Source organism: Amblyomma maculatum, chromosome 8, assembly GCF_055883805.1.
Source record: "Amblyomma maculatum isolate TAMU_Amacu chromosome 8, ASM5588380v1, whole genome shotgun sequence".
Taxonomy (NCBI): Eukaryota; Metazoa; Arthropoda; class Arachnida; order Ixodida; family Ixodidae; genus Amblyomma; species Amblyomma maculatum.
In genome coordinates this window covers 81,040,211-81,067,202 of record NC_139351.1, presented here as the reverse complement: position 1 = coordinate 81,067,202, position 26,992 = coordinate 81,040,211, and the positions used below count along the sequence as shown (strand labels likewise).

The following is a 26,992-nucleotide window of genomic DNA, read 5'->3' as shown; positions in this document are numbered from 1 at the left end:
TTTTTTTTTTTTTTTTTTTTTTGAGCGTTCGATGAATTTCATTCGTAACAGTTGTGACTGTCTCACCGCCCTTGGCAACAGCAAAGCGCAGTTTTTAAAGTTGCAGCTGAACGCAGGAATAGATGACGACTCAAAAGGAACGGTTAAACAAAGCACGCGTCAACATCTTTAGCCAGGAGTCGTTGCGAAACAGGCATTACTGCCTTGCCCTTTTTCATTGCTTTTGTAAACAGAGCTCAGCTGGCGTGGGCGAGGTTATTGGTTGATCTTAACGGCCTCTTTGTGGTTGCTCGAGCTCCCGAGTGACCGCGCGCGTTTGTTACTAGGCGCTGCCTGTGTCGAGTAACGCAGAGCCTGAAATGAAGTGGTCCTGTTTGCTAGCGGGAAATCTCTGGCACATCCGAAATCGCTGTGTTGGCTTGCGTCCCTGTATTCGCGTTAAAATAAACTGGCAGTGATGACCCGTTCAGTATGCTTTCCACCCGTCATCGTCATACACATTGCTGTATTTTTGGGCATTTTTAAACTTCGTAAAGAAGGCATCCTGTTTTTCCTGTGTGAAGAAATGACTGAAAAGCACTTTAATGAGTGGTCTTTCAAATTTGCTTTGTCATTGATGTCATTTATGCAGGAACAGAAGAAAAGCTTCTATAACCGTTCTGCACTTCTGCACTGATGGTAAAAATTTCTAATGGCTAATATTCCTGCAAAGAAATACTATGCAGAACAAAAGTGGTTCACATATCACTCATGGTCAGGGCAAGAGCATGTTATTCATGGTAACATGCATGGAAGACCTTTGAGAGATCATGCTAGAAAAACAGGCACCTTCATTTTGCTCTGATGTTCCTCTTTGACAGTTTCTTATTGAGGGTATGTGCCATATATTCTGACCAAGCATGGTGTATTGAAGGGGCCGCAACTTTGTTTGTGACCTGTCATCTTCCCAGATAGTCAACTTCATCACTACGACCCATGAATCCCATGTGGCGGCCTAAGGGCCGCCGGCACCATCGCGACAGCGGTGGCAGTGGCGGCAGTGGCAGGCACAGTGGAGGTGGCAATGGTCAGCAGAAGCTCTTCCGCAGCCGGGAGTATGGCTCACGAGTGCTGGGAAGCCTGAGTGAGCTCCGTGAGAGTGGCATGCTTTGTGACGTGACCCTGAGTGTGAGTGGACGAGAGTTTGCACTGCATCGTGTGGTGTTGGCGGCCAGCTGCCCATACTTTGCGGCCATGTTCCACTCGGGACTCTCGGAGGCTGACCGGGACAGGATAGAGATTCAGGGTGCATCAGCGGCTACTGTTGACCAACTGCTTGGGTTCATCTACACGGGTAAGTTGCCACTGGAGTTAACTTCCAAGTAGGGAGTGGTTCTGATGCTTTTGTTACTGGTACCTCCCGTCTGGACTTTCCATCAAAGTGCTTGTGTTTGCGTGCCTTTTGAAACTTGGTTCTAAACCTTGCAGACCACCTAATTTATTTGCATGTTTACTTCTTTCAAATGATGCATTATAATATGTGGATCACTGTTGGGCGTTTGCCTGCAATCGCTAAACTCTTTATAATTGAATTTCTTCCTCGATGCTCTTTTGGCTTGTTTCATCAACAGAACGTTGGCTCTTGCATGTAGTGGTTAAGGTCGTACAAGGCACAGAAAAAAATGTAATATAATTGCTGATACATAGTTTTAATTCACTACAACACTTAAGCCAGCTGACAACAAGCAGTGTACTATTACTGGTTATGTTACAATTTTTTTATTGCCTCATATGCTTAAGAATCAGTTAAATGTCACAGGAATTGTTGGCTGATGAAGCCAAAACAGAGTCAAGAAAAAATTCAATTATAAATTATTTAGCAGTTGTAGATGGAAACCATGGAGTGGACCATGCTTTATGCTTACTAATGTTTAAATTAGCATTGTTACTAAGAAAGCACAACAAAAATTAAACTTATGTAGTCATTCAATCACAACTTAAGCTGCAGTTTCTTGAGCTCTGCACTAGAGCTGCTTCTGAAACTCATTTGACGATGCTAGGCTGTCTTGCAGTTAGTATGATCACTTTCCTTTTGCATTGCTTCATGTGGCTTTACTATATAGAGCCAAAGCGTACCACTGCCTCGGTAAAACTTTTCAGGGCTCACTTGGCAGCTTTTGATGAAGTCTGGTCTGCAGATGTCTTCTACTTGTGAGTCTCCATGGTCATAGCAGCACCAAAAAGAAGGAAGCCATGTCATTTCTGGAAGCCTGATTTATTTATTGTGATAGCCACAGTGCTAGTCACAGCATTGCAGTGGGGGAGTGAGTACATAATAAAAGGAAAACACTGTTGCTGAAATGGTGATGTGTGCACAAGAACGACAGTTAGAAAGAAGATAGTCAGTTCCTGTGTGGTAAATCACTACAGATATACTTCGGCAACACGATGTAGTAATAAAAAAACAAAACAACTAACGTTTGGATATGTCTGTTTTGCTTCATTTAATTCTATATCAAATCACTTCACATGGCTGTTTTATTTATTGAGTTCCTGATGTGTCATATTTCTAAAGAATTATAAATTGTTGTACTTAACGCTTCAATGTGACATACAAGTTACCGAGAGACACCTTAGTCAAGGAGGGCTCTGGGCTAGTTTAGACCATGTGAAGTTCTTTAACATGAGCTAGTGTCACATACCACGCAGGCAGTTTTGTATTTTGCCTTTGTCTAAATGCAGATGAGGTCTCGTGACTTTAGGATCAATAGCCAGGTGTCACATCCACCGAGCCACTGCAAAGGATGCACCAAATTAAGTTGCATGCAAACTTTCTGCTATGTGGCATAGTGGTTTTGTTGCTCATGTGGTATAATTTTTGTATAGCCATTGGTGACGACAGTGAGATCTGATGCATGTTTGTTTCCAGTGCCCGACTTAACTGCTAGTGTCACCTTCTGTCATTCATTTGGTGAACTTTAGCAAGCTGTTCAGGGACTACCAGATTTTCAAACGCAGCTAAGTCTTATGCTGACACTCAGGTGCAATGGCAATTCTGTGAACTGCTTTACTAAATTTTAATCCTACTGCTGCAGAGCTTTGTAATGTTTATTTGTGTTGAGGATGCATTCCTGTGGCTTTATCCCTTTGTTTCCAACTAAAGGTGATAAAAGATTTATCTGCTATGTTTGTAGCTGCATGTAATTGTTTCTGCATTGTTCGAATTGTTATAGATGATTACCGCTCCTTATCTCAAAAGTTCTTGATTACCTTTAAATTGAGCACAGCCAGCGAGCATTGCAGGCATTCAATTCATTGATAACTTCAGAGTACATTTGTTGATATCGCTGTTACTGAATGTTGCCTTTCTTTGTGGGTGCAAGTCAGGCCAATGACATGTTTCATTAGGAAGCCTCTTTGTCTTCGTGACTTCTGGGCTGCCATCACTTCTACGTGGCAGTACTGCTTTCTGCATTTTCTTATCAATAATCGTTATTGGCAGTGTTATTTGTAGCAGATATTTATAGCGCAGAAAGAGCTTGCAACGTTCATATGCTTTGATTGTAGAATAGGCGTGATACTTACGGTATCTTATACGCCTGTCAGACGGTCACTTTTAAGGCCTTCAGAATCAAGGTTCTTTGCTCCAAAGGCTGTTCATGCACAGCTGCATGGCAAAGCCTCAATACTTTTGCGAAAAAGACCCCTAGCGGGAAAGGCGGTCGTCAGCTGCCTTCAAGCTGCATAAAGAAACAGCCCAAACATTAGTGCCAGCGACCAGGTTCAAAAAGTAAAAACATTGCGTCAAATATAATATTGAATATTATATTTAAGCCTGATTAATAATATCTAGAGGTTAATTTTGCATTACAATAGACTTTAAAAATCTGGAGTGTTGAGAGAAGACAATGTTTCCAGCTGCAGCGTCAACATACACGTGCTTGGCTTTGCTCGTTTTGCCCCTTGTACAGTGTTCTTTCTTTGTTGCCTTTTTATTGTGCGCATATTTTTGTTTGGCAGCGTTTGCTCGGTAATTTCACTATTTCGTATTGCCGCGGTTCAGTTGAACTGTCTTTATATTTAATGTGATTTCGTTGGTCGACAGATGGCGCTCAGAGGTCACCTGAATCATCATCATCATGCGCCCATTTTCATGTAACCCCAATGCTGGAAACTATGAGCAGCGACCGTGATAACGACTGGTGGTAGAGAAAAATGACGTACCGAAAAGAAATCTAAATTTCACTCTGCAGACAGTAATTAGGCATTTTTAGCGTAGAGTAGCATCGTAGCATCTTATTCAGTTTCCACACTCAAGGCTGTTATGGCACACCTCATCAATGAAAGCTTTAGTGGGCGCTGTCACCACTTCATCCACGGAATTCAAAACACTATGGCATCATATAGTGACAAAAGCTGAAAGCATGCCACTTGCGATATGAAAGGAAGGGTGGTTTTTATTTAAGGACGCAGTGTAGAGAGCACGTAATAAGATAAAATATGTCAAGCGCTCTTAGCCTAAGAAAAGAAACACAGTGTGTACTTAAGAAAATCATTGATATTTTGCAGACATGTAGTCACGTGTTTTACTACAGTGATAGTAATAGGGTTTCTCCGTCAGATGGTGCCTCAGTTGTTTTTATGCGATTTTCGATGGCAAATTATAATTGTAAAGGCTCTTTTCTTTCATATTGTTACGGGGCGGCAAGCCGATGAACACAAAGAACAGAGAGATGATGTTCGATGACCGTGAGATGATTTTTAATGAATCCCAGTGGGCATAGCACGAGCGCTCCATCTAGCACCACTGCCTCCTTCCTCGTTCATAACATTTACCGGGGCCACCGAGCGCTCGTCTCAATCGTGGACAAAGAAGTTTGTTGATTGAGGAGATCCGTGGCATGACGATGGTTTTGACTGGATGGCTGAAGAAGAAGAGGAAGAAGTAAGAAGACAACAGCTTGCCGCCATGATGATTATTGGATAAAGCCTCACCCGGGACGCCTTCGGGTCACTGGTCGCCAAGATCCAATGGCCGAGGCCAAGGCACGCACCGTATGGCATGGGCAGGGGTCATGAGTTCATGTGTTCCGGTGTCTTGGGCCATTGGGGTTTTTCGTCGGCAAATTGGGCCAGTGGGGTCATGTGGTCATCGGCTCTCTTGCTATGTCTTGTGGTCATGTGGGTGGCGTCTTGAGTCAGTCTCTCCTTTGTCTTGTCTTGTGGTCGGGGCGAGGGGACGGGGCAGAGGAATGGCAAGGTCACGTCGGGTCCGCCAGGCTGGGGAACAACCAGGCGATGCACTCCATGGAACCCGCTGCCGACGGCGCAAGCAGACACAGGGCACCGAAGCTCCATGCCAACATGACGGCGGATGATGACGTACCTAGTGCCTCCGACCAAAATGTTACTGGGGCAAGCCGATGAACACAAAGAACAGAGAGATGACGTTCGATGGCCATGAGATGAGTTTTAAGGAATCCCAGTGGGCCTAGCGTGAGCGCTGCATCCCGCGCCACTGCCCACTTCTTTCTTGTCCATAACAATACTACAGCACTCAATATGTACCATATAAGGCAACATTTTTTCATTTGCTTCATAGCCTCAAGACATATTCTGGCCAGTGTTCTGTCCCTTTAAGGGGTACTGACCATACTGCATTTTACAAGAATTTATGTACTGCGCAGCACACTGAGCACTTGAACAGTAGAGCTACGATTACGTGACTTTCAGAGGGCCAAACGAAACCAACGTATAATCTGAGCATCAAATGAGCAGAAATCTATAAAAACTGATGCATTAGCATTATGAACACACCTGCTGCTATGGCCGCCAAATTAAATTCTTTTCCTTGCGCATTGCGAAATTGTTCCTGTTTTCATTCTGTAAGTGTTAGTGCATTTAGTCACTGTGCACTTGTTCTTCAAATTAAGGGTTCAAAATGAGAGTGTGCAAATTACACGGTTTTGGGAATATGTCCTAAAAGTTCTACAAATGTCAAAACACACAATATATATACCTTACAAAGCCACATATACATCGATTTCTGAACTCATATCTCTGTGGCCAAAAAAAGTTATCGCCGATGAAGAGGCAGCTCGAAGAACAAGATTTTGACGGGCCCCCGCAAGCGCTTGTATCACTGCGCATTAAGTAGATGTTATGTGTGCCTTGAAAATGATCTGTACAATGGATCAGAAGTATGCCTGTTTTGACATTTCGAATACATCTTAGGGCAAGCGGTATGACCGTGCCAGCGACATGTCTTTCTGCTGAGACTCCATTTAGAACTGCTATCACTCTATCACTCCATGGCAACTGGCGGCAGTTCCTGTATTCTACGTTTACACCGCACAGTTGAAGAAAAAAGTTGCACGAATATCTGTGGCTTGAATGGACTTGGAGGGCACCCACACCCGTGGTGCGCTTCGTGCAGCGATGTGCGGCCTGCCTGGTGACCGTGCCACTTGCCCGGTGTCGCTAGGCCTAACATGCCTCCCCACTGAAGCCACAGCAGAAAGCACTTTTGAACTAGCCCCCGCTGATCATAAAAGCTTGTAATCTTTCCACTGTCGGCACTGTTGTAAACACAAAAAATTGGTTTCTGTAATGCCTTTGTCAGCAAACCGCACAGAAAGTTGGCGAAGGGACAGGGCCGCCATCTCCTATGACCTCAAGTCGCACACACATCGTCTAGAGCGGTTGGTAGAACTTGCACTGCAGGCTGCCATACACTGGGGTGCGCTCTCTCACGCGCTTGTATCCATCTTGATTACAATTTGGAACACCTTGGATCTGCCAGAAACTGCTCCACCATCATTTCCCTTTCCAGGCGCCTGCCAGCCGTTGTACGAAGTGGGGCGTGCATACTTTTTCATTGTATTATTGAGGTCTTCGATGTGTTATCTCTGCGGGTTATTTGCCCGGTCAGCACCTAGCTGTCGTGAGGTGTGGGTTGTTGCACAAACAGGGGACGCATAACTGGGGTTCCATTGTAGTTCCAAAAGGCAGTAGGCACTCATGCATGTCACTCTTTGGTTTTCGAATGGATGGTGAGTTGCAACGTTCTGCATCTCTCTATGCTTTACCACAGGGGAGATCTTGATAACTCGTGAGAATTGCCAGGACCTGCTGGCGGCCTCCAACATGTTCAGGCTGGTCGATGTGGTGCAGGCCTGCTGCGACTTCCTTCATAGGGAGCTACACCCCAGCAACTGCGTCGGTGAGTGACCTGTGTGTGTGTGACAGTGCAGTTGTGATCGTGCATAAAATCGACTGTATATTTTGCCATTGTGACTGCTTTGCGATACTGTGACTCGAGTCAAAAATAGTGTTATGTACACACTTATACCATGCTTAGTTTCACACATTATATGCAGTGCTTTTAAACATAAGGAGTACTCAGTTTCTGGGAAGTGGAAAAGATGTGATTTATGCATGAAAAGGGATAAGTGGAAGCCTGCTAGAATGCACACACTCAAAAAACTTTACCTTGGCCTTCACTTGGCAATACCGATGGAGAATGTGCTCAGGAACAGTAGCTGGTATTCCTACGATGTTATAATGCATACATGAGGAAACCAGTGACTGCAAACAAAAGCTGAGCGTGTATGCAAGCGTAGAGAGGTTAAGATGGGCCTGTGAGATGCACCAACGAGAAGTCCCCTGTTAAATGCCAAACCGGACTGTTTCTTCACACCTCCCAGCCCCTAGTGCAGATAAGCTTTCCCTGAATAATGCGATAAGCTGGCAAGCTTACTAGATTTACAGATTTCTTTGTCGGGTGATTTGCTTTCATTTGCAGGCTTTCTGACTATACGGGGTTGAGGATTGCACATTTATTTTAATTTTGGATTAGGATTACTATGTAGTTCTTTGCATTAGGTGATTAGCTTGGATTCCATTTCTGCTTGGTTGCAACAACGCATGCCCTCAAAGGAATGCTTATGTTAGTGTTCTACTTAAGGAATCTTCATTAACTTCAAAAATTGACTGCACTGTTATTCTGGCTTCCTTTACCTGGAGCTTTTTGTTGCAGCGTTATTTAGTTCTAATACAGTTATAACATCTGTACACATAACAAAAAACTGCTAACTGATTATAATTTTGATTACTTCGTCTGAAATTTAATTAATTTCAGTTGTCACTGGCAACTGGAAAGTAAGTGAAGAATCACAGAGGTACATACTACTATAACATTATTTTTTATACATATTTTATTAGCATATCACGAGTCTGCAATGAGCGAGGGTGAGCAGGTGGGGCTGGCTTCATCTGCAGTTTGTTGCATTACGCATCTATGTAATTTAACCTGCAGTTGTGTTTGAAGTTCTCAACATTTTTTTAATATTTATATTTTCTTGTGAACATAAGGGTAGCAATGCCGAAGAGTATCTCTGTGTACATGCTAGAGAGAAATGTGTTGTTCCAACCTGCAAAGACCTTGCCTATAATCTTGAAGTTGCTCAAGCTATCACACTTCTCTGGTGTTCCCGTTCTGAGGGGCCAGAGCCCAAGCTCACTAAACATAATGTTTCGCTTTGGCATCATGGTGAAATGCAAAAAAGATTTGAATGAAATGCTTCGTGGAGCAAGTGACTAGTCAGATGCAAGCCGCTTGAGCTTGTACATGCATATGTGCTCACATGTGCTGCATTCCTGCAGCTCGAGCTTCAATGGTTGGGGAATTCGATGTTAACCCAAATGCCGGCAAGTGCATTAAGATAGCCCAGTTCATCCATTGAGTACAAAAATACCATGGAAGACGCTAGATTCAAATTAGCTGCCTTATAGTTACCAAAGTGATGCTGAGTTCATGGCAGCAGAATGATGGCACTTTTTATGAACATTTCATTTACAGCCAGTGCATTTAGATGGTAACGTGATGCAGCTGTTTCCACCTTTAGCCTCTAAATGTCTTCCATTGTTCGTGACAGCAGGCAAGCATGATTAGGCAGAGCACACTGTGAACATATCCTTTGCATAAGGTTTTGACATGAAGCCTCATGCATCTCATCCTATTTTGCTCTTTTTCATTTTATGTCGTTAGTGTCACGCCATGGCAGAGTTGAAGAACGCCTCCATGCTCTTGCAGGCATCTTCCGCTTTGCTGAGATGCACGCGTGCACCAATCTGAAGCTGGAGGCGAAGCGTTTCATCGAGCGTCGCTTCACTGAAGTAATCAACGAGGAGGAGTTCTACGAGCTGCCCACCGAGACGCTGCGCCACTTCCTCAAGAGCGAGGGCCTCAGCATTGACAGCGAGTTCCAGGTGTGCACGACACTCGCAATGGTGGAGTGCACGTTACTTGGCAAGACGACCAGAAACAGGCTAGCAGCACCGACACTCCTCCAGTTTTTGCTTCAGAACTTTCTTGCGTAAAAACATCTGCAAGTGCCATACAATGCCAAATATGACTAATTTTGTTTCGTTCGTTAATGACATACCGTATAAGGCGTATTATAGGTCGAGTGGGAATATAGGTCGACTCCCTTACCTTGAAGTGAAAAAAAATAAAAAAATAAAATAAAAAAAATGGAGAAGCACATATATTTACATTGGCTGTGTCGCTGCATCACCGGAGCTACGATCTCACTCCAAACTTCCAACGATCTCAGCAGTGTCGCCGGAAGACGAGTCTTTGCTGCTTGCCACCTCCCAGAGTGCGTCATCTAGTTTCATCAAGCATGTTGCTCATGCAGCATTTCTTAACGGCTGCATGTGAACAGCTGATCTTGTCCGCAGCACCGCACGTTGAACCGCCGCACTGTTGCTGAGAGAGCAGCCATGCTGCCGTTCGCTTGGGCGAACATCATCTTTTCTGGAAAGCCACTGTAGACTGCCCCCACATGCAGTTATTCATTGCTAAAGAGGCATTTTATACTCTCATAGGTCAAACAAAAGAACGCACACGACGATAAATGCTTTTGGGACGGAAAAACAATGCCAGCAACTGCAGGATGCCGATACGATTTTGGCTGTCCGCCCACGAGCAGGCACACCAGTTGTTCCCAGATTGTGCCTCAAATTATGCTAAAGGCCGCTATATAAGACGAGGGGGGACTTTAGCCTGCTGTTTTTGAGAAAAAATCTCGACCTATATTCCGGTTTATACGGCACATAAAGCAGCTTGTGTTAAAGGTTTCAGTTCAACTTTTTAAGATGCATCTGTTAACTCCATTCAAGTGACAGCCTCCATTGGTTAGCCAAGGAGGAGGAGGAAAGTAGAGCTGTAGGGTAAGAGTGCAGTGAACTGTAAGGGACGATGTAGCAAACAGGTTAGACTTCCTATGCGGAACTTATCCCTGCAAACAGAAAAGGAAGAGGCAGCGTTGGTCTCACCTGCGCTTTATAACTTTGCTGTGCTTTTGCTGGGTTTTTCTGCCAACAGAGCTTACGATCTGTGTTGCGCAGTGTGCCTGGTGGTTAGAACAGAACTTTTCTCTTTGGTTGCTTAGCATAGTGTTTTTGGCAAAAAATACAACCTCTCAGATGCCAAAATAAACCTCTGGTATCTGTTGCCACTGCAATGCATTCTCATGAAAGTGGGCCAAAACAGGTGACATTTTTGGGGTACACTTGGAGATCCCTGTGCTCTAAACTGTCTATTCTAGTTCACTGTAGTACAGGGGAAAAGTAAAAAAGCAGCCATGGGACGTGTGGCTGTGTGTCGTTTGATCGTTGGAAATATAAGGCTGTCAGTCTGCAATGGCTCAAGTTGCCTGTGCTGGCCTGTTGCTGAGGGTAATGAAGTTAGCATGGCTCAGAAAAAAACGCAGAGACCTGTTTGTATAAACAATCATTTTGATGCACCTATGAGGTGACCATGCGGAACTGCGACAGAAAGTACTGTGACCAGCTTTCACTGACCAGTCTAGTGCACAACACGGTTTTTTGCCATATTTACTTGCTTAATGAACCCGCTCCGACAATAAACCATCTCCCCTTGTTCAGAATTAAAAAAAAAAAAAGAATTAGCTGATGGCTTAGTTTCTGGTTAAACCTGGAGTAACACGAGAGCAATGCTGCATGGCTACGCTTAGGTTTGGCTTGAAAGTAAAGACATGGCTTTTGCACATAGTAGATTGCTTTATGGTTTGAGCTTTATTTATGCCATAGGGGAATCACATCACATATGAGCACCCCTTGCCTCTCGTTGTTTGGGTGTATATGACTTCTAGTGGTATGACATTGTTTCTATGTCGAACTCCGGGGCACACCACCGTCGCAACGTTCGACCGAACCTTCTGTCCTAGCACTCGCTCTTGTCGTTCGCCTGTACCAACTACCAAGTTATCTGTCTTCTTCTTCTTTTGCTTCTTCTCTTTCTTTTCTTCTTTGTCTTCTTCTTTTTCCTTTTCTTCTTTTTCTTGTCTCTCTCGGACAGGCACGGCAAAATAGCAAGACTGGCTAATGTAGCTTTCGCTACATAAAATTCATTGGCCTTTCTTAGCACATGCTTCAGTTTTGTGCCATCGTTGTCAAAGTGTACAGCATAGACATTGGCAGAGCGCACCAAGATGCTTTATCTTGTTAATATCATGACATGTTTATCTTTTGAGAACAGCTCTTGCGGGCAGTGACTCAATTAGGAAAATTGGCTACCACAAAATTGTTGAATCATGCCGTGATGAGACACATTCTGAGCTAAAAGAAGTGACATGATTGCGACTTGCTGTGTGCTTTTGTTAGTGATGGATGAATGGGCAGACAGGCATATGACATATTTGTTTTTTGCTTGCAAAATCTCTAGACGCTTTTTTCCCACATATTGAACCCTCTCTGCAAACTGATCTTAACTCTGTTTTGAAAGGAACGAGTTCATTGAGTAAATACGATCCTCATTGATGATAGTTTTGAAAATAAACAAGTGCCGTCTTGCCCCGAGCCAGCACAAATGTGCAGTGGCTCACAACAGTTGGCTTCATCGAGTGGCAGGGACCAGAAGAAGATTGGTGTCATTTCTTTCCATGCTCTTCGATGCTTTCTGGTGCCAAGTCTTTTGAACACAAGAAGTGCTGAAAACAAATGGTTTACACTGCGAAAAGAAAGCGGCTCGGCTGTGTCAACTACATAAACTTGATTGCTGCTTTAACTGATTGGCCACTCTGTAACCCATTTTATTGATTCAGTGGTGACTAGCATAGAAGCCTCAGAAAGGCTGAGCAGAAAAGTGGAGATGGAGCCGAGAGGCAGAGAGGGGTGGGACAACCAAGTTCAAGTGCGTTGCTGCTCATATTGAACAGTTGACACTCTGTGAGGGACATTTACAAGAGCCTATTTCAGACAGCTCCACCTTTGTGTATTGTGCCCGTGATCGGTGGCCAGCTGCAGTATTCCACATCTGTCGATTTGCAATATCTCGCTCCTCAGCCATGCTGTCTGTTAATTTTGCTGAGAAATGTTGCTGTTGGCATATTCTTTTATCACTTTGATTCGTTCGATTTTGGGAAATTAAGGAAGCCCTTTTGTGCAGGTGTTTGATGCCACCATGAAGTGGATCCTGCACAACGTGGAGCAGCGGCGGCCGCTCTTCTTTGACGTGCTGGAGGCCATTCGGTTCCCAGTGATCTCACGAAAACAGTTGGAGCAGTACGCCGATGCCTGTCCCGATGCGGAACTGCGTGAGGCCCTTCTCAAGCTCATGCAAGACCTCAAACCGGACCGGCGACTGTGTATCGACGGCAAGAGCAGCCAGGTAGGTGGCGCCTAGTTGCGAGCCCGGTAATCCATCTATTAGTTTTCATTCCCACCTTTCACTCTACTTGTTTACTTGTTTAACCGTGATCATTCTTACAGTTCATTTTTGTTCCAGTGGTTCATCCCCGTTGTTTGCATGGTTCACATGCACTAGCTCATCCTAAATTATCCGGACCCCTCGACTGTGGCATCCCTCATGGTCTGCATTGCTTTTGAACGCTAAAGCCTATAAATCAGACCAAACCCCATGGTTTATTCCCGTTATTGCAATGTTCACCTCTATCGCTATGTTGCCTTGACTGATTCGTTCCTACCATTATCTTTCACATATTTCACCTAATCCGCATTGTTCTTGCCACTCATTCCCATTCACATCATTCTTATAGTTGGTCCCCATCACACCCATGTTTAGCCCAGGATTCGTCCCATTCCAGTCATTCTATGGTCCACCCATATCTTCCCCGTAGTTCCCATCCCTATCATCCCTTTAGTTTGCAGCTATCCCCATTATTGCCTATTCACAGCTATCCCCCTGGAAATGAGCTTTGTGGCCTCGTATTGAGTAGCCTAACCTTTGCATCCTGATGCTCCATTGCCAATGCTGGCCTTGCGCCATTATAATTTATTGTCGTGGCTGTTCCACGTACAGGTCCAGGTGGTGGACGTCCAGCAGCAGCCACGCATGTGCGCGCGCAAGAGCGTCTACCTGTTGGGCGGCTCCCACCGGCACCCCGGCATGCGCTTTGGCGAGGGCTACAGCCTAGCCAGCGTGGACTGCTTCGACCCAGCCCGGTCGCAGTGGACCGCGCTAGCTCCTATGTCGCACCCCCCGGTCAGGGCTCGGTGCGGCCACCCTCAACCAGCTTGTCTATGTGGCGGGTGGCGAGAGTGACTGCCTAATCCTCGATTGTGCCGAGGTGTTCGACCCCGTGGCCAACCGGTGGGATGCCATTGCGCCCATGGTGCAACCCCGGTGCATGATGGGTGAGCATTTGAGTCCACTTGTAATAATAGTTGGCTTAAGGGGAACAAACTATAGAACGGTGTAGTGCTGGCAGTGTCTTCTCAGGTGCAATCACAGCAACTGGTGCAGGTCGTGCGGACACAGTAGAGAGCAGTCTTTGTATATGTGCTTGACGCTTTATATTTTTTTTCTTCCTACTGTTGTTGCATATGCAGGCATGTGTGCCCTGGACGGCTGCCTGTATGCGGTGGGCGGCTGGGTAGGCGCAGAGCTGGGCGACACAGTCGAGAAGTATGACCCCGAAGCAGACACGTGGCAGATCATCAGCCGTATGACGGCTGGCCGCTACGCCGTTGGGGTGCTTGCTCATGAAGGTAATTTTCACAGTGGCTGTCGCACATGTTTGTCAGAAAGTTGGCCTAGCTTGAAAACATGCTGTTTGCACGAACGTGTTGCTGAAAATTGAGTGCAGACTCATCTCGCACTGTTTTTTTCTTGAGCCTGTAGGGGAGAAATGTTGGCAAACTTAGTTCTTTGGTCTTGCATCTATGAGGGCTCATTCCCTGGAGACTGTGAGTTAGGCTGAAATCGATCATTTCACAACTTCACACACCTTATTATTGACCAGTATCCCAACTGCCCGAAATCTGATGCTGCTTCTCATTTTTTGGTCCGGGGCTGCCAAACCAGCTTGGCTTGATCAGGGGAGAGGCGTTCACATGCTTCATATGTCTCTTATGGCACCCTCTTCCATTCAGCTGTCCAGAATAAAAAGCATGAGAAAAAATTTTGACACAAAGCTTCTCGGCCTTCTTTAGGAACAGTCAGTAAAATAGTAAGACCTGAATAAATGCTGCCTTCACTTGCCATCCATATGCATGTGCCACCGTTTATCCCTGTCTGCAGACCCTGTCTGTCCGCGGACAGACAGACAAGGTCAGACACAATCTGCGGACACAGACCATCTGTCAACTGCTGCTGTCCGCAGACCGTGTTCACAGCAGTTGCGAGTAATTGAGAAGTGGTAGAGGTTAATGAGTGGTGTCAATGGATAGAGGGTGACGTAATGTTGCGGAAAAAATAATTAAGTCAAAATGTCGATTAGATAAATAATTAGAATAACTGGTTCACAGGAAAGGAGAGGCACAGAACCTGCCACACTTGCTCTGTGGGCACCTGAACCGTGCCTAAGGGAATGGAGGAAGGTGGGAGTGAAAGCGGAAAGAGAGAAAGGGGAGCGGTAGTGAATATGATGTCACGGGTCCGTCATGCAACCAGAAGTAGAGCCGAAAAAAGGACATCGGAAGGGATTGGTGCGCAATTTTAAAGTACCAAAGACTAAAATGGGTAAACATTAAGCGAATTAAACAACTAGAAGCAACCAACAGCAGCATCCATGCTTTCGCGTTACTCCAATGCAGATTCTGCAGTGCTCTTTAATTTTAGCTTTCTCTTTAAAGATAGTATGTTGTCAACTGACAACTTTCAACATTTAGATTAGAGGAAAAATGAGCTTCCTTGATTAGAACAAGTTTGCCAGACACGTAAAGTTGCAAGAAGCTTCCAGGGATGGCACTAGCTGCCCCAACAATGATGTGGACCATGCCAAGAAAAGTGCTTAGTGAGTATAGCTCTGTGCCGCACTGCCTCCGCACCCATGGTATCACACAAAACAGAACAGTGTGACACTGGGAGTGCACTGAGAGCCAAGGCTGGAATGGAACACTGCATACAGTTTTCACGTGGGGCTCATTTAATTTCTTCTCCTTTCAGAGTGTGCCTGTGGAAACTGAAAATGGTTTCAGAATAGTGAGCACTCTGTTGTCTATTCAAAGCATTGCTTTTGGTTAGGTTATTTTTGGCTTGGCTTTGGAAGAAATGGCTGCCTGCTCCTGACCAGTGCCTGTCATTTTCTTGTGCGCAATTCCCCTTTGTGCATTTTAGTGCTCGCGTTTGAAGAATGTGAATTACATTGAGTGGATGTAAAATGCATTGCATTGAAGGAGTTAGTGACATGATTTCATTGAATAACGTAATGAAGGATGCAGAAGCAAAAGACAGCATAAATACAGTTGAATCCCGCTATAACGAAATTCACGGTGCACGAAAAAAAATTCGTTCTCGCGGAACTTCGTTATCGCAAAAATTTGACGTGAAACGCAGAAAGAATTGCCCAAGCAGCAGCAAAGGCGTTTAATGCCAAAAATCTGTAAGCTTGGTTTGCTTACGCTTCACGGCGAGCAACGCCGTCACGCGATTTTCGCACTCGGTCAGCAAACCCATTGCAACATCGTTGTCTCGGACAGCAACGAAATTCCTGATGACATCAAAAGCGTCCATCACCTGTACGGCGGTTGCCGCAGCCGGCGCTTCCTGTACGTCGTCGTCTTCTTCATCGGAAGAGTCCTTATCATTCCGGGCAGCTTTTATGATCTGCTCATCACTCACATCTTCGTGAACAACAACACAAGCGTCAGCGCCGATGTATTCGTCGAGCTCGAGATTAGGCGGCACGGTTCCTATTTCTCCCAGCGTTTTCCAGGCGGCCGCGATCCCCGGAGCCGGTGACGCCTCTTCGTCGTCGTCTGTAACGCCTGGTGTTAGGCCAGCAGAGTGTACGGGTCGACCTTCGGCAAATCCGGCGTGCCTGAAACAGTTCACAATTACTGAGCGCCCCAGTGTGCTCCAGGCAGCAGACATAATCTGCAGTGCCACGTACAAGTCCACCTTCGTGTCTCGGCCGGTTTCAGTGTTAAAAAGCAGCCGCTGAATTAACCTCCCGCGGTAAGCGCGCTTCAGGCTAAGAATCACGCCCTGATCGAGAGGCTGTAAGACAGACGTGCAATTGGGAGGGAAAAACCTCAGCTCCGTGTTAGTGAGCTTGACTTCGTCGGAGTGATGCGCTGAACAATTGTCCAAAAGCAAGCAAACTTTACGGCCCTGCCGCTTCATGTCGCGGTCGAATGCCATCATCCACTCGGTGAAAATAGCGCGGGTCATCCATGACTTGTTGTTCGCCTTGTACTGCACAGGTAGGCTACGAGTTCCCTTAAAACAGCGTGGCTTGACACTTTTGCCTATGACTAACGGCGGACGTTTGTCCGAGCCATCCATGTTTGTGCAAAGCAGCACTGTGATGCGTTTTTTGCTGTGTTTGCCGCCGTGACAGCGCTGCCTCTTGAAGTCGAGCGTCCTAGCCGGCAACATCTCGTAGAATAGCCCGGTCTCGTCGGCGTTGTAAATGTCTGCAGGCGCGAAGTTGCTTAAAATTCCGGCCATGTTACTCGCCTTCCAAGCAGCTGCTCCGTCCACGTCTGCTGACATTGACTCGCCGCACAACACTTTTCCAACGATGTTATGGCGGGCCTTGAAACGGTTTAGCCAGCCAATGCTGGCTTTAAAATCATCAATGCCAAGTAGGCATGCATAGTTCAAGGCTTTCTGCTGGACGATGCTTCCGGACAGGGGGACGTTGCTGGCTCGTGCTTCCACAAACCACGCATGCACTGCTTTGTCCAACTCTTCATGGAGGGGCCGCGTCACCTTTTTGTGCTTCGAGGATGTTCCTGAAGCAAGTGCCATTCTCACGCTGTCCTTATTGCCTAGAATCGTTGACAGCGAACTTGCAGGAATTCCGAAGTCTTCAGCAATTGCCGCTTTCTTCCTTCCGCTTTCTGCTTGGGCGATTATTTGAGCGTTTTGCTCAAGGGAAAGAGTTTTGCGTTTTTTCACTTGCGTTGCCATCGTGTCCTGCGGATGAAAACTCGTCGTTGTCGAAGAGAAAGGCAGCGAGTGAACAACGCGACCACGACACAAAGCCAAAATGGCGGAACTGCAATCACGTGATTTCATGCTTAATGTGGCTTTGGATTTGACTTGGACTTCTCGCCAATAAAACTAGTTTCGGTTTCGATTTTGAACGCGAAAATTTCGTTGAAGCGGAAACGCTCTGCAAAAATGGTTCGTTGTGCAGAGAAATTTAGGCCATTAATTCTTATAGGATACTCGCGGGGAATAAAAAATTATTCGTTGTCGCGGAAATTTCGTTGTGGCGGTATTCGTTGTGGCGGGATTCAACTGTACTTATCGCTGTACAAAATTTAGGGGACACTTAAGTTCTATGTGTAGGGTGTGACGTGGCAATGTTGATGGCTCCTGTTGGCACCTGCCAACTTGGCCATGTCGTGTTGTCTCATAATCACACATAACCCGACGACAAAAAAAAATTTTCAATTTCATCGCCCTCATCTCATGCACCTTTGAATCGATGCATGCAGCATATTGCTATTTTACGAATTACAGAGGGCAGGAATGAATTTTTTTATTGTTGTGCTTCAGACCTTTACCTTTGACAGCACCTATACAGTAGTAAATGCAACGAGACCATGTCACAGTCAAGGTCACTTCAAGGTCACTTCTGCACGCAGTCGGGTCTTACGTTGTACAGTGTGTGGTAATTCTGGCCTGTTTTACTGCACATTGAAGAGGGAGTCCGCCCAAGTGACAAAGGCTCAACTTGTCCCCCACAGGGCTCATCTATGTCATTGGCGGCTACAACGAGCTCAACAGTGAGCTGGCACTGGTCGAGTCGTTCAACCCGGTCACCAAGGAGTGGCAAACACTGGCTCCGCTGCGGAGGCGCCGGGCCTACGTGGGTGTTGCAGTCCTGCACGACCACATCTATGCGGTCGGCGGTAGTTGCGACACCTCCTCTGGTCTCAACTCGGTGGAGCGCTACTCCATCGAAGAGGTTGGTCGTTTAGCACGCACCTCGGGGCAGATTGTTAAAAATGTTGTTCATTTGCCGGAGACAATTACGTCGCAGAAACATTTAGAAAATACTTGTTGGTTTTTGAGATCCATGTATTTTACAGAAACTTTGAAATGCTAAGTACTAGAGCTGTAAGAACGTAAAAATGTTGGATGCAAAGCGATTTTGAATGTTAGAAACATAGCGTGAATGAATACTTCAAATACTACCAAGTTAAATTACAGATGAAGTCTTCTTTGAAGCACGGCCTGAAAAAAGTGCTTTATTAGAGGCGCATGAATTGGATTGTATCGGAAAAACCTTATTATCGGTGCTTACTGTATGGTGGGATTGTAAGCCTTGCTTGTTAGGGGCTGTCAAGATTTACAGAGCTAAGTATCACTGTGTTGGGGTGGGTTTTAGTTTGGAGCTGTCTCCATACTACCGTAAAAACCCGCATATAGTACGAGGTTTTTTTCAAAATTTTAGGATGTAAAATTTCCGCCTCGTACTATATTCGGGTCCCAAAATTTTCAGCCCAAAGTTCGTAGTTCTTGTTTCATTACAGCCCGGAAATATCATCATCAAGGTTCGCAACGAAGGATGCGCCGTCTAGTGGTGGCGTCAGCTACCTTTCTTTCTCTGTTTACAGTGTACTCTGTTGATGCGTCGCCATTGTCGCCATTTTGGACATCGACTAGGCTACTAGGCGAAGCGCACATGTCAGTGACAATGTCGGGTCCACGGAAGCAATATTCAGCTGCTTTCAAAAGAAAAGTAATAGTAGCAGCTGAGACCATTGGAAATTCTGCAGCAGGGCGACAGTTCGGCATCACCGAGGGCAGCATTCGTGGATGGAGAAAACAGAAAGAAGCCCTCTTTGCGTGCTCTGACCTAAGACGAAGTTTCCGGGGGCCAAAAAACGGAGCATATCCGGAGATTGAGCAAGGCCTGACCTCCTTCGTACAGGAACAGCGTGGACGACATCTGCCTGTGAACATCGAGTTGCTCCAAGCAAAGGCAAGAGAGATCGCAGCGGAAAAAAAACATCCCATGGAGCGATTTCCAAGCCAGTAGGCACTGGGTGTCTCGGTATATGCACCGCGCTGGGTTTTCATTGCGTCGAAGGACGTCAATATCCCAGAAGCTACCCGCAAGCTATGAGGAGCAACTTGTGGCGTTTCAGCGGTACGTTATATTGCTGTGAAAAAATGTGAACTTTCCGCTGGGCCAGATCGGCAATGCCGATCAGACTCCGGTGTACCTAGACATGCCCTCTGCACTCACAGTGCATGAAAAAGGCAGCAGGCAAGTTTGTGTGCGTACGAGCGGAAATGAAAAAACACGGGTGACAGTAATGTTGGCGTGCACTGCGGATGGCCGCAAGCTACCACCCTACATAGTGTTCAAGCGGAAAACTTTGCCAAAAGGTGAGCAGATTCCCAAGAATGTTGTCTTCCGATGCCAGGACAAAGGTTGGATGGACGAGACTTTAGTCCTGGATTGGATAAAGTCCGTGGTGAAGGCAGCCTGGAGCACTGCTCGGTTTACCGTCAATCCTTGTGTTGGACGCCTTCTGCTGCCACCTAGCAGACTCTGTCAAGAGACTGCTACGCGAATGTCGCACCGAGCTCGTCGTCATCCCAGGAGGGATGACATCGCAATTGCAACCGCTCGACGTATGCATAAACAAGCCTTTTAAAGACGCCGTGAAACGCTGTTACGCTGAGTGGATGAGGTCGGGAGACCCCGAAGTGACTTCATCGGGGCGACTGAAGAGGGCTTCTCCAGCAGTCCTCTGCAAGTGGATCGCGGACGCATGGGCTACCATCCCTGAGGAGCTCATCGTTCGGGCGTTTAAGAAGTGTGCAATTTCCAATGCACTGGACGGCACAGAGGACGAGTTCTTGTGGGAAGAGCTGTCCGACAAACTATCAGACGTTTCACTGTCTTCTGACACTGAAACGGACGACGAGTGAAAACGAGATGCTGTGAAAATAAAGGCCTTCTTCCCTCGTATTATTTGCGGGTGAAAACTTTTTTTTTCCATTTTCGCTACCTCATATTGCACCTCGTACTATACGCGGGTTCTTACTATACACGGGTTTTTACGGTACCTCTCTCTTTTTCTCCCCTTAGTGAGGTCTTTGTAAAGCGGGTGGTAGGTTAGTCTTTCGAGTCTGTATCTTGGTGATATTGTGATTGGCATCGAGGGCTTCTATACTTGCACCGGCATTCTAGTTGAGTATTCAATTCTTTGTTGCACAATGAATACAAATTAAAAAAATTGATTGCAAATAGAATGCAGTAAAATCTCCTTAATTCGAACTGCACAGGACCAGAAACTGACAAGAACCGCTTGTCTTATGGTAAATTTGTTTGGGGAAAGAAATGGTTAACGGTTGCCTGCTTTCTGGACGAGGACAGTGTGGCAATGGCTATTTTTCACATTCCCATCAATGCTTTATTGCGTGCACTCTCTCGGGAGTGTGAAAGGAGAACTGCTTGAAAATGGAAAGGACCTCTACCGCACGACACACTGAACGGCACTTGAATTATCTGCGGTGCAACCGACATTCGGATTAATGGCCTTTTTTAGACATGGACTTCTACAAAGCAGTGCAGTTCAAATTATCTGAAAATTCGATATATTGAGGTTTCAGTCAATGAGCTTTCACTGTAAAAAATTATCCAGTAATAATGAAAATTATTTCCGATCGTGGAAAATAAAGAGGAACATCCTGCCACTGACAACAGCGGTAAAAAAATGAAAATGCTGGGAAAATTGATTTTTTTCCCATGATCAGCAAAGCTTCTTACACCTATGACGCCTACCAGGCATTAAATAAGGGAGCAGAAACCATGTAGTAGTGATAGCGATAAACTATCTTTGAAGGCTGATATCTTGTTTAACAGTTATTTGATGATGGTCGCAGTCAACGAAACTCTTATATCTTAACTTAATGCTCACGTCACTGTAATACCCTAGTTACACGGCCGGCTTAACCATGGTTATGTTTAACCGAGGTTACTGAACTTAACCATGGTTAACCGCCAATCGCGGTTCGCTGCTGTTACACAGCTCACCGCCATTCTCGGTCACGGTGGCCATTGCCCATGAAGTACAACGGCCGAAGCGACACAGTGATCGGCGGAACGAAGCTGCATTTACAATTATCTCATTTATAAATGGTTCCCGAAGTGTCGTCGGACGAGGCGTCAACAGCGCGGCCAAGCACCGCATGATGGCAGCACCTCCTCGAACGGCGTAAACTTCGTCACGGTGGCCCCTCCTCCCGCAAACTGTTTGAAAACAACACGGCGTATCGATAGCGCCAATGTCAGAAATAAAGCAAGCAAAATTTGTTGAAGTCTGGAATACTGAGCAGATGATCAAAAATAAATCACTCTTGAAAATCGCTGACCAATGGCAAATTGCTGGTAAGAGTGATAACCGCGACACAAGCAAGTTTCTGCTCAAGCCAAGCCAGCTGCCGCCGGTGCAAATTGGGCTCAACCACCCTGCCTGTACTAGCTCTGCGATAAACTCTTCGCCAATGTTAACCATATCATTCTTTTACTATGGCAGATTAGGATTCACAAAGGTAGTTTCATGAGTAGACCAATTACGAAAATGTCGTTCAGTTCCAAAGCACCGATCGCCACGGCTTGGAAGCGAAACATTTTAGGCCTAGCGACGACTAGGGGGTTACGCACGGCGCTGTCGTTCGGCACGCTAGCGTGCTTCACTGCCGCGGCAATATGAAGCTCGGGCTGCTCGCAGCATCCAGTGCTGCAAGCGTTGCGAATTTGTGTACTTACAGGATACAGCTAAGGCCGCGCATATTTTTTTTTTTTATGTTCCGCTCAGCGACAAGCCCCGCAAACGATTCTGCAAAGACAGGACGGAGCTTCAGAAGGCAGTTGTTGCGCTGTTGGCTGTAACCGAAGACGTCGGCTGGCACAGTAGGCAGTGGCTATTCCATACGTCGGTCTTTAAACGTGATATAATGGGCAAATGAGCACATTAAGCTTCGCGCAATCAGGCGGCGACAAGCAGCCTCCTGTCAACAGATGCATCCATAACCTCGGTTAACGATGCAAACCGAGGTCGCCAAGCTCGGTTTTGCGATAACCGTGGTTAGTAGTGTAACCACGGTTTTGTCCGCTGTGTAACATGGGCTAACCATGCTTTTGCATAACCGCGGTTAACCCTGCCCATGTAACAGGGGTATAAGGTTTGGTTTAGTTGATGGGGTTTAACATCCCAAAGCGACTGTGGCTCTGAGGGGTGTTTTAGTGGAAGGCTCCGTAAATTTTTGGCCACCTGAGGTCTTTTAACATGTGCTGACGCGAAGTATGTGGACTCTTTGGTTATCGCCTTCATCGAAAAGCAGCTGCCACGAATGGGATTTGATCCACATCCTTTTTTAGTGCGTAGTATTGCTAGCCGCAATTACGGGTTTCGCTGATGTCAGTCCGAAGCTGCTCTCTCTTTGTGAACTTGAAGTGGAGAAAGAAAAGGTGGCGACGCGCACGTCGCGCGACTCAGCACTGAGGAGGCGGAGCGGCCGCACAGCTGCAGCACAAGCTGCTCTCTCGCTCTGTCCATTCCGTCTCTGCTTGAACTTGGGAGGAGGAAGGGGAAGTAGTGACGCCCGCATCACGCGACTTAACACTGAGGGGGCGGAGCGGCCGCACAGATCCAACCAGTGAGAGAGTGGGGCGTGTCACAGTTGTGGACGTTGCTGCCTCTACCGGGCAATGTTGTAAAAGCGTGTGTTACTGTGAAGTGAGCAGTCGTGTGTCGTTCGCGCATCCTCAACTTCGGCATCTCTCCCCTTGCATCAGTCACTCCTCAGCCTTCAAGGACAGCATACGTGCACGCGCAGTGCTCCCTGGACCTCGCCTCCGAGCCACTCGCCGCGTCGTGAGCAGCTTGTGCTTACCTCCGCGCCCAAGCAGTGCTATGCACCTACTTCGCATTTGATTAACTATGCAAATCGGCCGTAATTTTTTTTTCAGCAGTCAAGCTACCTAAGCCCTGAGCCACTATAGCAGTGCGTTTTAAGGTGGATACCTCTCCACTGGAGGGGTGACTTCGGCAGACAATTATTGGCAAGGCAAGGCAGTGACAAAACACAAGACTGCTCACAAAATGGATAAAGGAGCAGCAGCCTGAGCAGCAAGGCAAGCAGGACCAAGCCTTACATGTTTGAAAAGAACTTGAAGGCAGGCTAGCTGGTATGGTTTCTCCTAAGTTTTAACACAATAGACAGAAAGGACAAAGGACTGGCAATAAGGAGGAAGTTTTGTGTCCTTTTATTCTGTTCGTATTCATTCCTCTCTTAAATTGTGCTATGTAATGAATCTGGAGTCTCTTACATGCTCCCTCACAACGCCTGAAGTGTGGAATCCTGTGTGAACACCATAATAGCATGTAGCCCACTTAATGCTTGCATTTTGGTTTTGCCAGACTCTAAGCCCTGGGATAGCGTGTGATAGTGCACCTGGAATTGTAAAATGACAGCCGATTTGGTGTGATTAACCCACTAAATTGGCCGTCATTTCTTCCTGGCCACTGTGGCCCAAGGCGCATAGCTTCTAAGTTGTAACTGAGAAAAATTGAGAATGATCAGTGCAATGCTCGTAAAACAGCCACAACAATGTAACAGCTCTCACGAGGACTGCAATTTTGTCCCATATGCTATCTTCAACAAACCGGGTTGGTTCTGGCATGTAGGATGATCTGAAATGATAGCCAGACTCACAGGCAGTTGTTAACTGCATTGTGGCTAGACACACTGATGTGCTGTGCATAGTTCTCTGACCCACAAGCATGCAGCAACTGCGCAGTGGTTGCTCTCGATGGTCTTTATCGCAATACCATGTGTGGGCTACTGCCGCGGGCTAATGGTTGACTATAAAAAAAATTGTTAACCTGTCCGCCACCTTAGATGAACTAAACATTTGCAATTTCCAGACATGTAGGAAGGTTCAAACAGCTCGACTAATCAGAGAGCAGTGTGAATTGAATAACATATTTTATTCCGAAAATGCCACGAAGTTCTGATACAGTAAGACCTCATCACAAGAGACACTCAAGGGACCCCAAAATGATGTCTCTTGTAAGCAAAGTGTCTTATAACCAAAAATTATAAAAGCACTGTGTTGATCAGTTTACTGAATATCAGCATATAAATGCATTCACACGCATTAACAGGAAATTGTTCAGGAAAGCTTGAAGAAGTTATTCATACTAGTAGTATATATTTTTGTGAGTGCAGAGTGTATTCCTTCCTAAATTCTGGAGGCAAAGACATCACTTTGCAAGCCTTCCTGTTGCTCTAATACCTTTGAATCACTCTTACATGCTCGTCACCCTCAGATGCTGACACTTTTCCTCTGAAATGTCCTCGTAGTCACCCTCTATGGCACTGTGCCATTTACTTGCGCGAGAATCGCACAGTCTGGAAGTTCTTCGGGAGTACACAAGATCCACGTCTGCAGATACGAATTCCTCAAAACATTATGGTACCTCAGCAGCCTTTTGGATGCTTGCCCATGCTTCGTCTTCAAGGAAGCTTTCTACAGTATCTATATATGGGCCCTCTTACATCATGTCACCACATTTAAAGCCTGCTTGTCTAAAAATGTTTCACAGCTTCGCTTCTCAGGCCATTCCAGAGATCTGAAATCACCTGAACAGCAAACTTCGCATCAATTACTGTTGTACAGTCTTGCTGCCTGTCAAGGAACAGGCACTCTGCCAACCTTGTTTTGTACAACTTGACAGAGTGCACAATGTCTTTGTCTATTGGTTGAAGTTTGGGTGTGGAGTTTCGAGGGAAAAAATAACTTTGGTGGCTTTGAGCACAAGAACTTTAGTGCTGCAAGAAGCATTGTCCACAAAGAAACATCATGGTTATGAGCTTTTATTTTGTGATCAAATTTTAACAGCGAGGAGTTAAAAATGCTGGATGTCATTCATGCATTTTGATTATTTTCGTAGGTGACGGTAATGTGATGGCAGTGGCTGAAACATTGGGTTCGTCTTGATCTTCCAATGATGGGGAAGCACTCCTTCTCAGTGCCTGACATATAGCAACAAAAAGGATGCTGATATGGAACAGAATTTAGCTGAGGGAATCTGAAGTGTATCATGTACGAGTTGGTATGCTTCAGCTGCATTGCATGAGCACACCTGGGTTGTGTCTCTTCTAAATAGTGAAGATTTTACTCCAGGAACCTGAAAAGGTTGTCCTTAGTAACCGAGTGTCTCTTGTAACCATGTCTCTTGTATGCAATGTTGTTAACATGGCAGACATAGGAAAACCAACCAAACATTTTTAAATGTCTCTTATAACCGTGTGTCTCTTGTAACAGTGTCTCTTATAACGAGATGCACACGCCACTACCGAGTACGTCCTCAGTATAGTGATGGCTTGTACAAAATTTCGCAGCCACAGAGTGTACTCGAAAGGGTGGGAACAGCCGGGGCCTGCAAAGAGTCGAGATTGCAAAATCAACCGGGGAAGTCATTCATATTTATTTCTATGTAGCTCAAGTTGCTGTGATTATGGTAGGCTCTCTCTGCAGTATGATGCTGTCTTGTTTATTTGCGTCTTTTATAAATGTTTTTCTCAAGTTCTGCATTCCTCCATGAGTGGACTATCAGTGCTTTCATGAGCCTTGGGTACATGAACTTGACTGAATGCCGTTTGGGTTGATTATTTGAGAGAACAGGTGAGTTCTGAGAAGGAAATGCTTGACTAGTCATCTACTCTCTTCACCAAAGTCTTCATGCTTTCCCCTCTAAGACGGGACCCGATTCAATATTTACGTAGTTCATGTAAGCCTAGCTGCGTAAAGGCTCGTGCTAATGCAGGTCTGATTTGCAAGTCGAGATTACGAATAATGTGCCTGTGGCTCACATTTCGCGGGGGCCTTGTTGGAGAAATTGGGAGATGCTTGTGCATCTTCCACTGGGCTTTAATTATTTTTTAATTTAAATCAAGCGGCTGGACTGCTGGCAATAGTGCCCACAAAGAACAAAACACAGGCACCAACACAACACAGGCAACGACGCATCAGCAGCAACAGTAACTGCAAAATACAGCTTCACCCATGTATTTCTTGCAAATTTGCATTTGACGCTAAAATGCTTAGCATGGCTAATGGTGACTGTGATTATGGTTGTGCAGAACCGCTGGACGGAGTTACCTCCAATGAGCGTGCCTCGTGTGGGTCCGTCGGTGGTTGGAGTCAATGGCCGGCTGTTTGTCATGGGCGGCCGGCGACCCTTTGTGAACGGAGGGCCACCCCTAACGCTGGACTCGGCCGAAGCCTACGACCCCGAGGTCAGCATGTGGTCCAAGGCGACCCCCATGCCTCTTAGCCGCTGCCACGCTGCCATCGTCGTCGTCTAAGGGATGTGCAAAGGGACGGGGAGTTGTCGTCAATGTCAAGAGAAACGGTGGACTGCCTCACTTCCCCACCTCTTCCATCTCAGTTGCATCCGTTTTTCTTTTTTTTTTTCACCTTTTCATCCCTTCGTTTAGTTGGTACTTTTGTTGCACTTGGCCGTTGTTGAGGGGACA

The 26,992-nt window shown here is 46.0% G+C and overlaps 1 protein-coding gene across 1 annotated transcript; it reads left to right on the top strand.

Moving 5' to 3' along the window:
* The first annotated feature begins 60 nt into the window (after positions 1 to 60).
* LOC146181600 (actin-binding protein IPP-like) lies at positions 61 to 26,992 on the top strand. The gene is given in 10 exon segments (XM_084576610.1): positions 61 to 873; positions 951 to 1,333; positions 7,073 to 7,201; positions 9,074 to 9,249; positions 12,455 to 12,676; positions 13,328 to 13,504; positions 13,506 to 13,662; positions 13,858 to 14,016; positions 18,172 to 18,392; positions 26,597 to 26,992. Coding segments are annotated over 9 exon segments (1,824 nt in total). The 5' UTR covers positions 61 to 873; positions 951 to 975; the 3' UTR covers positions 26,822 to 26,992.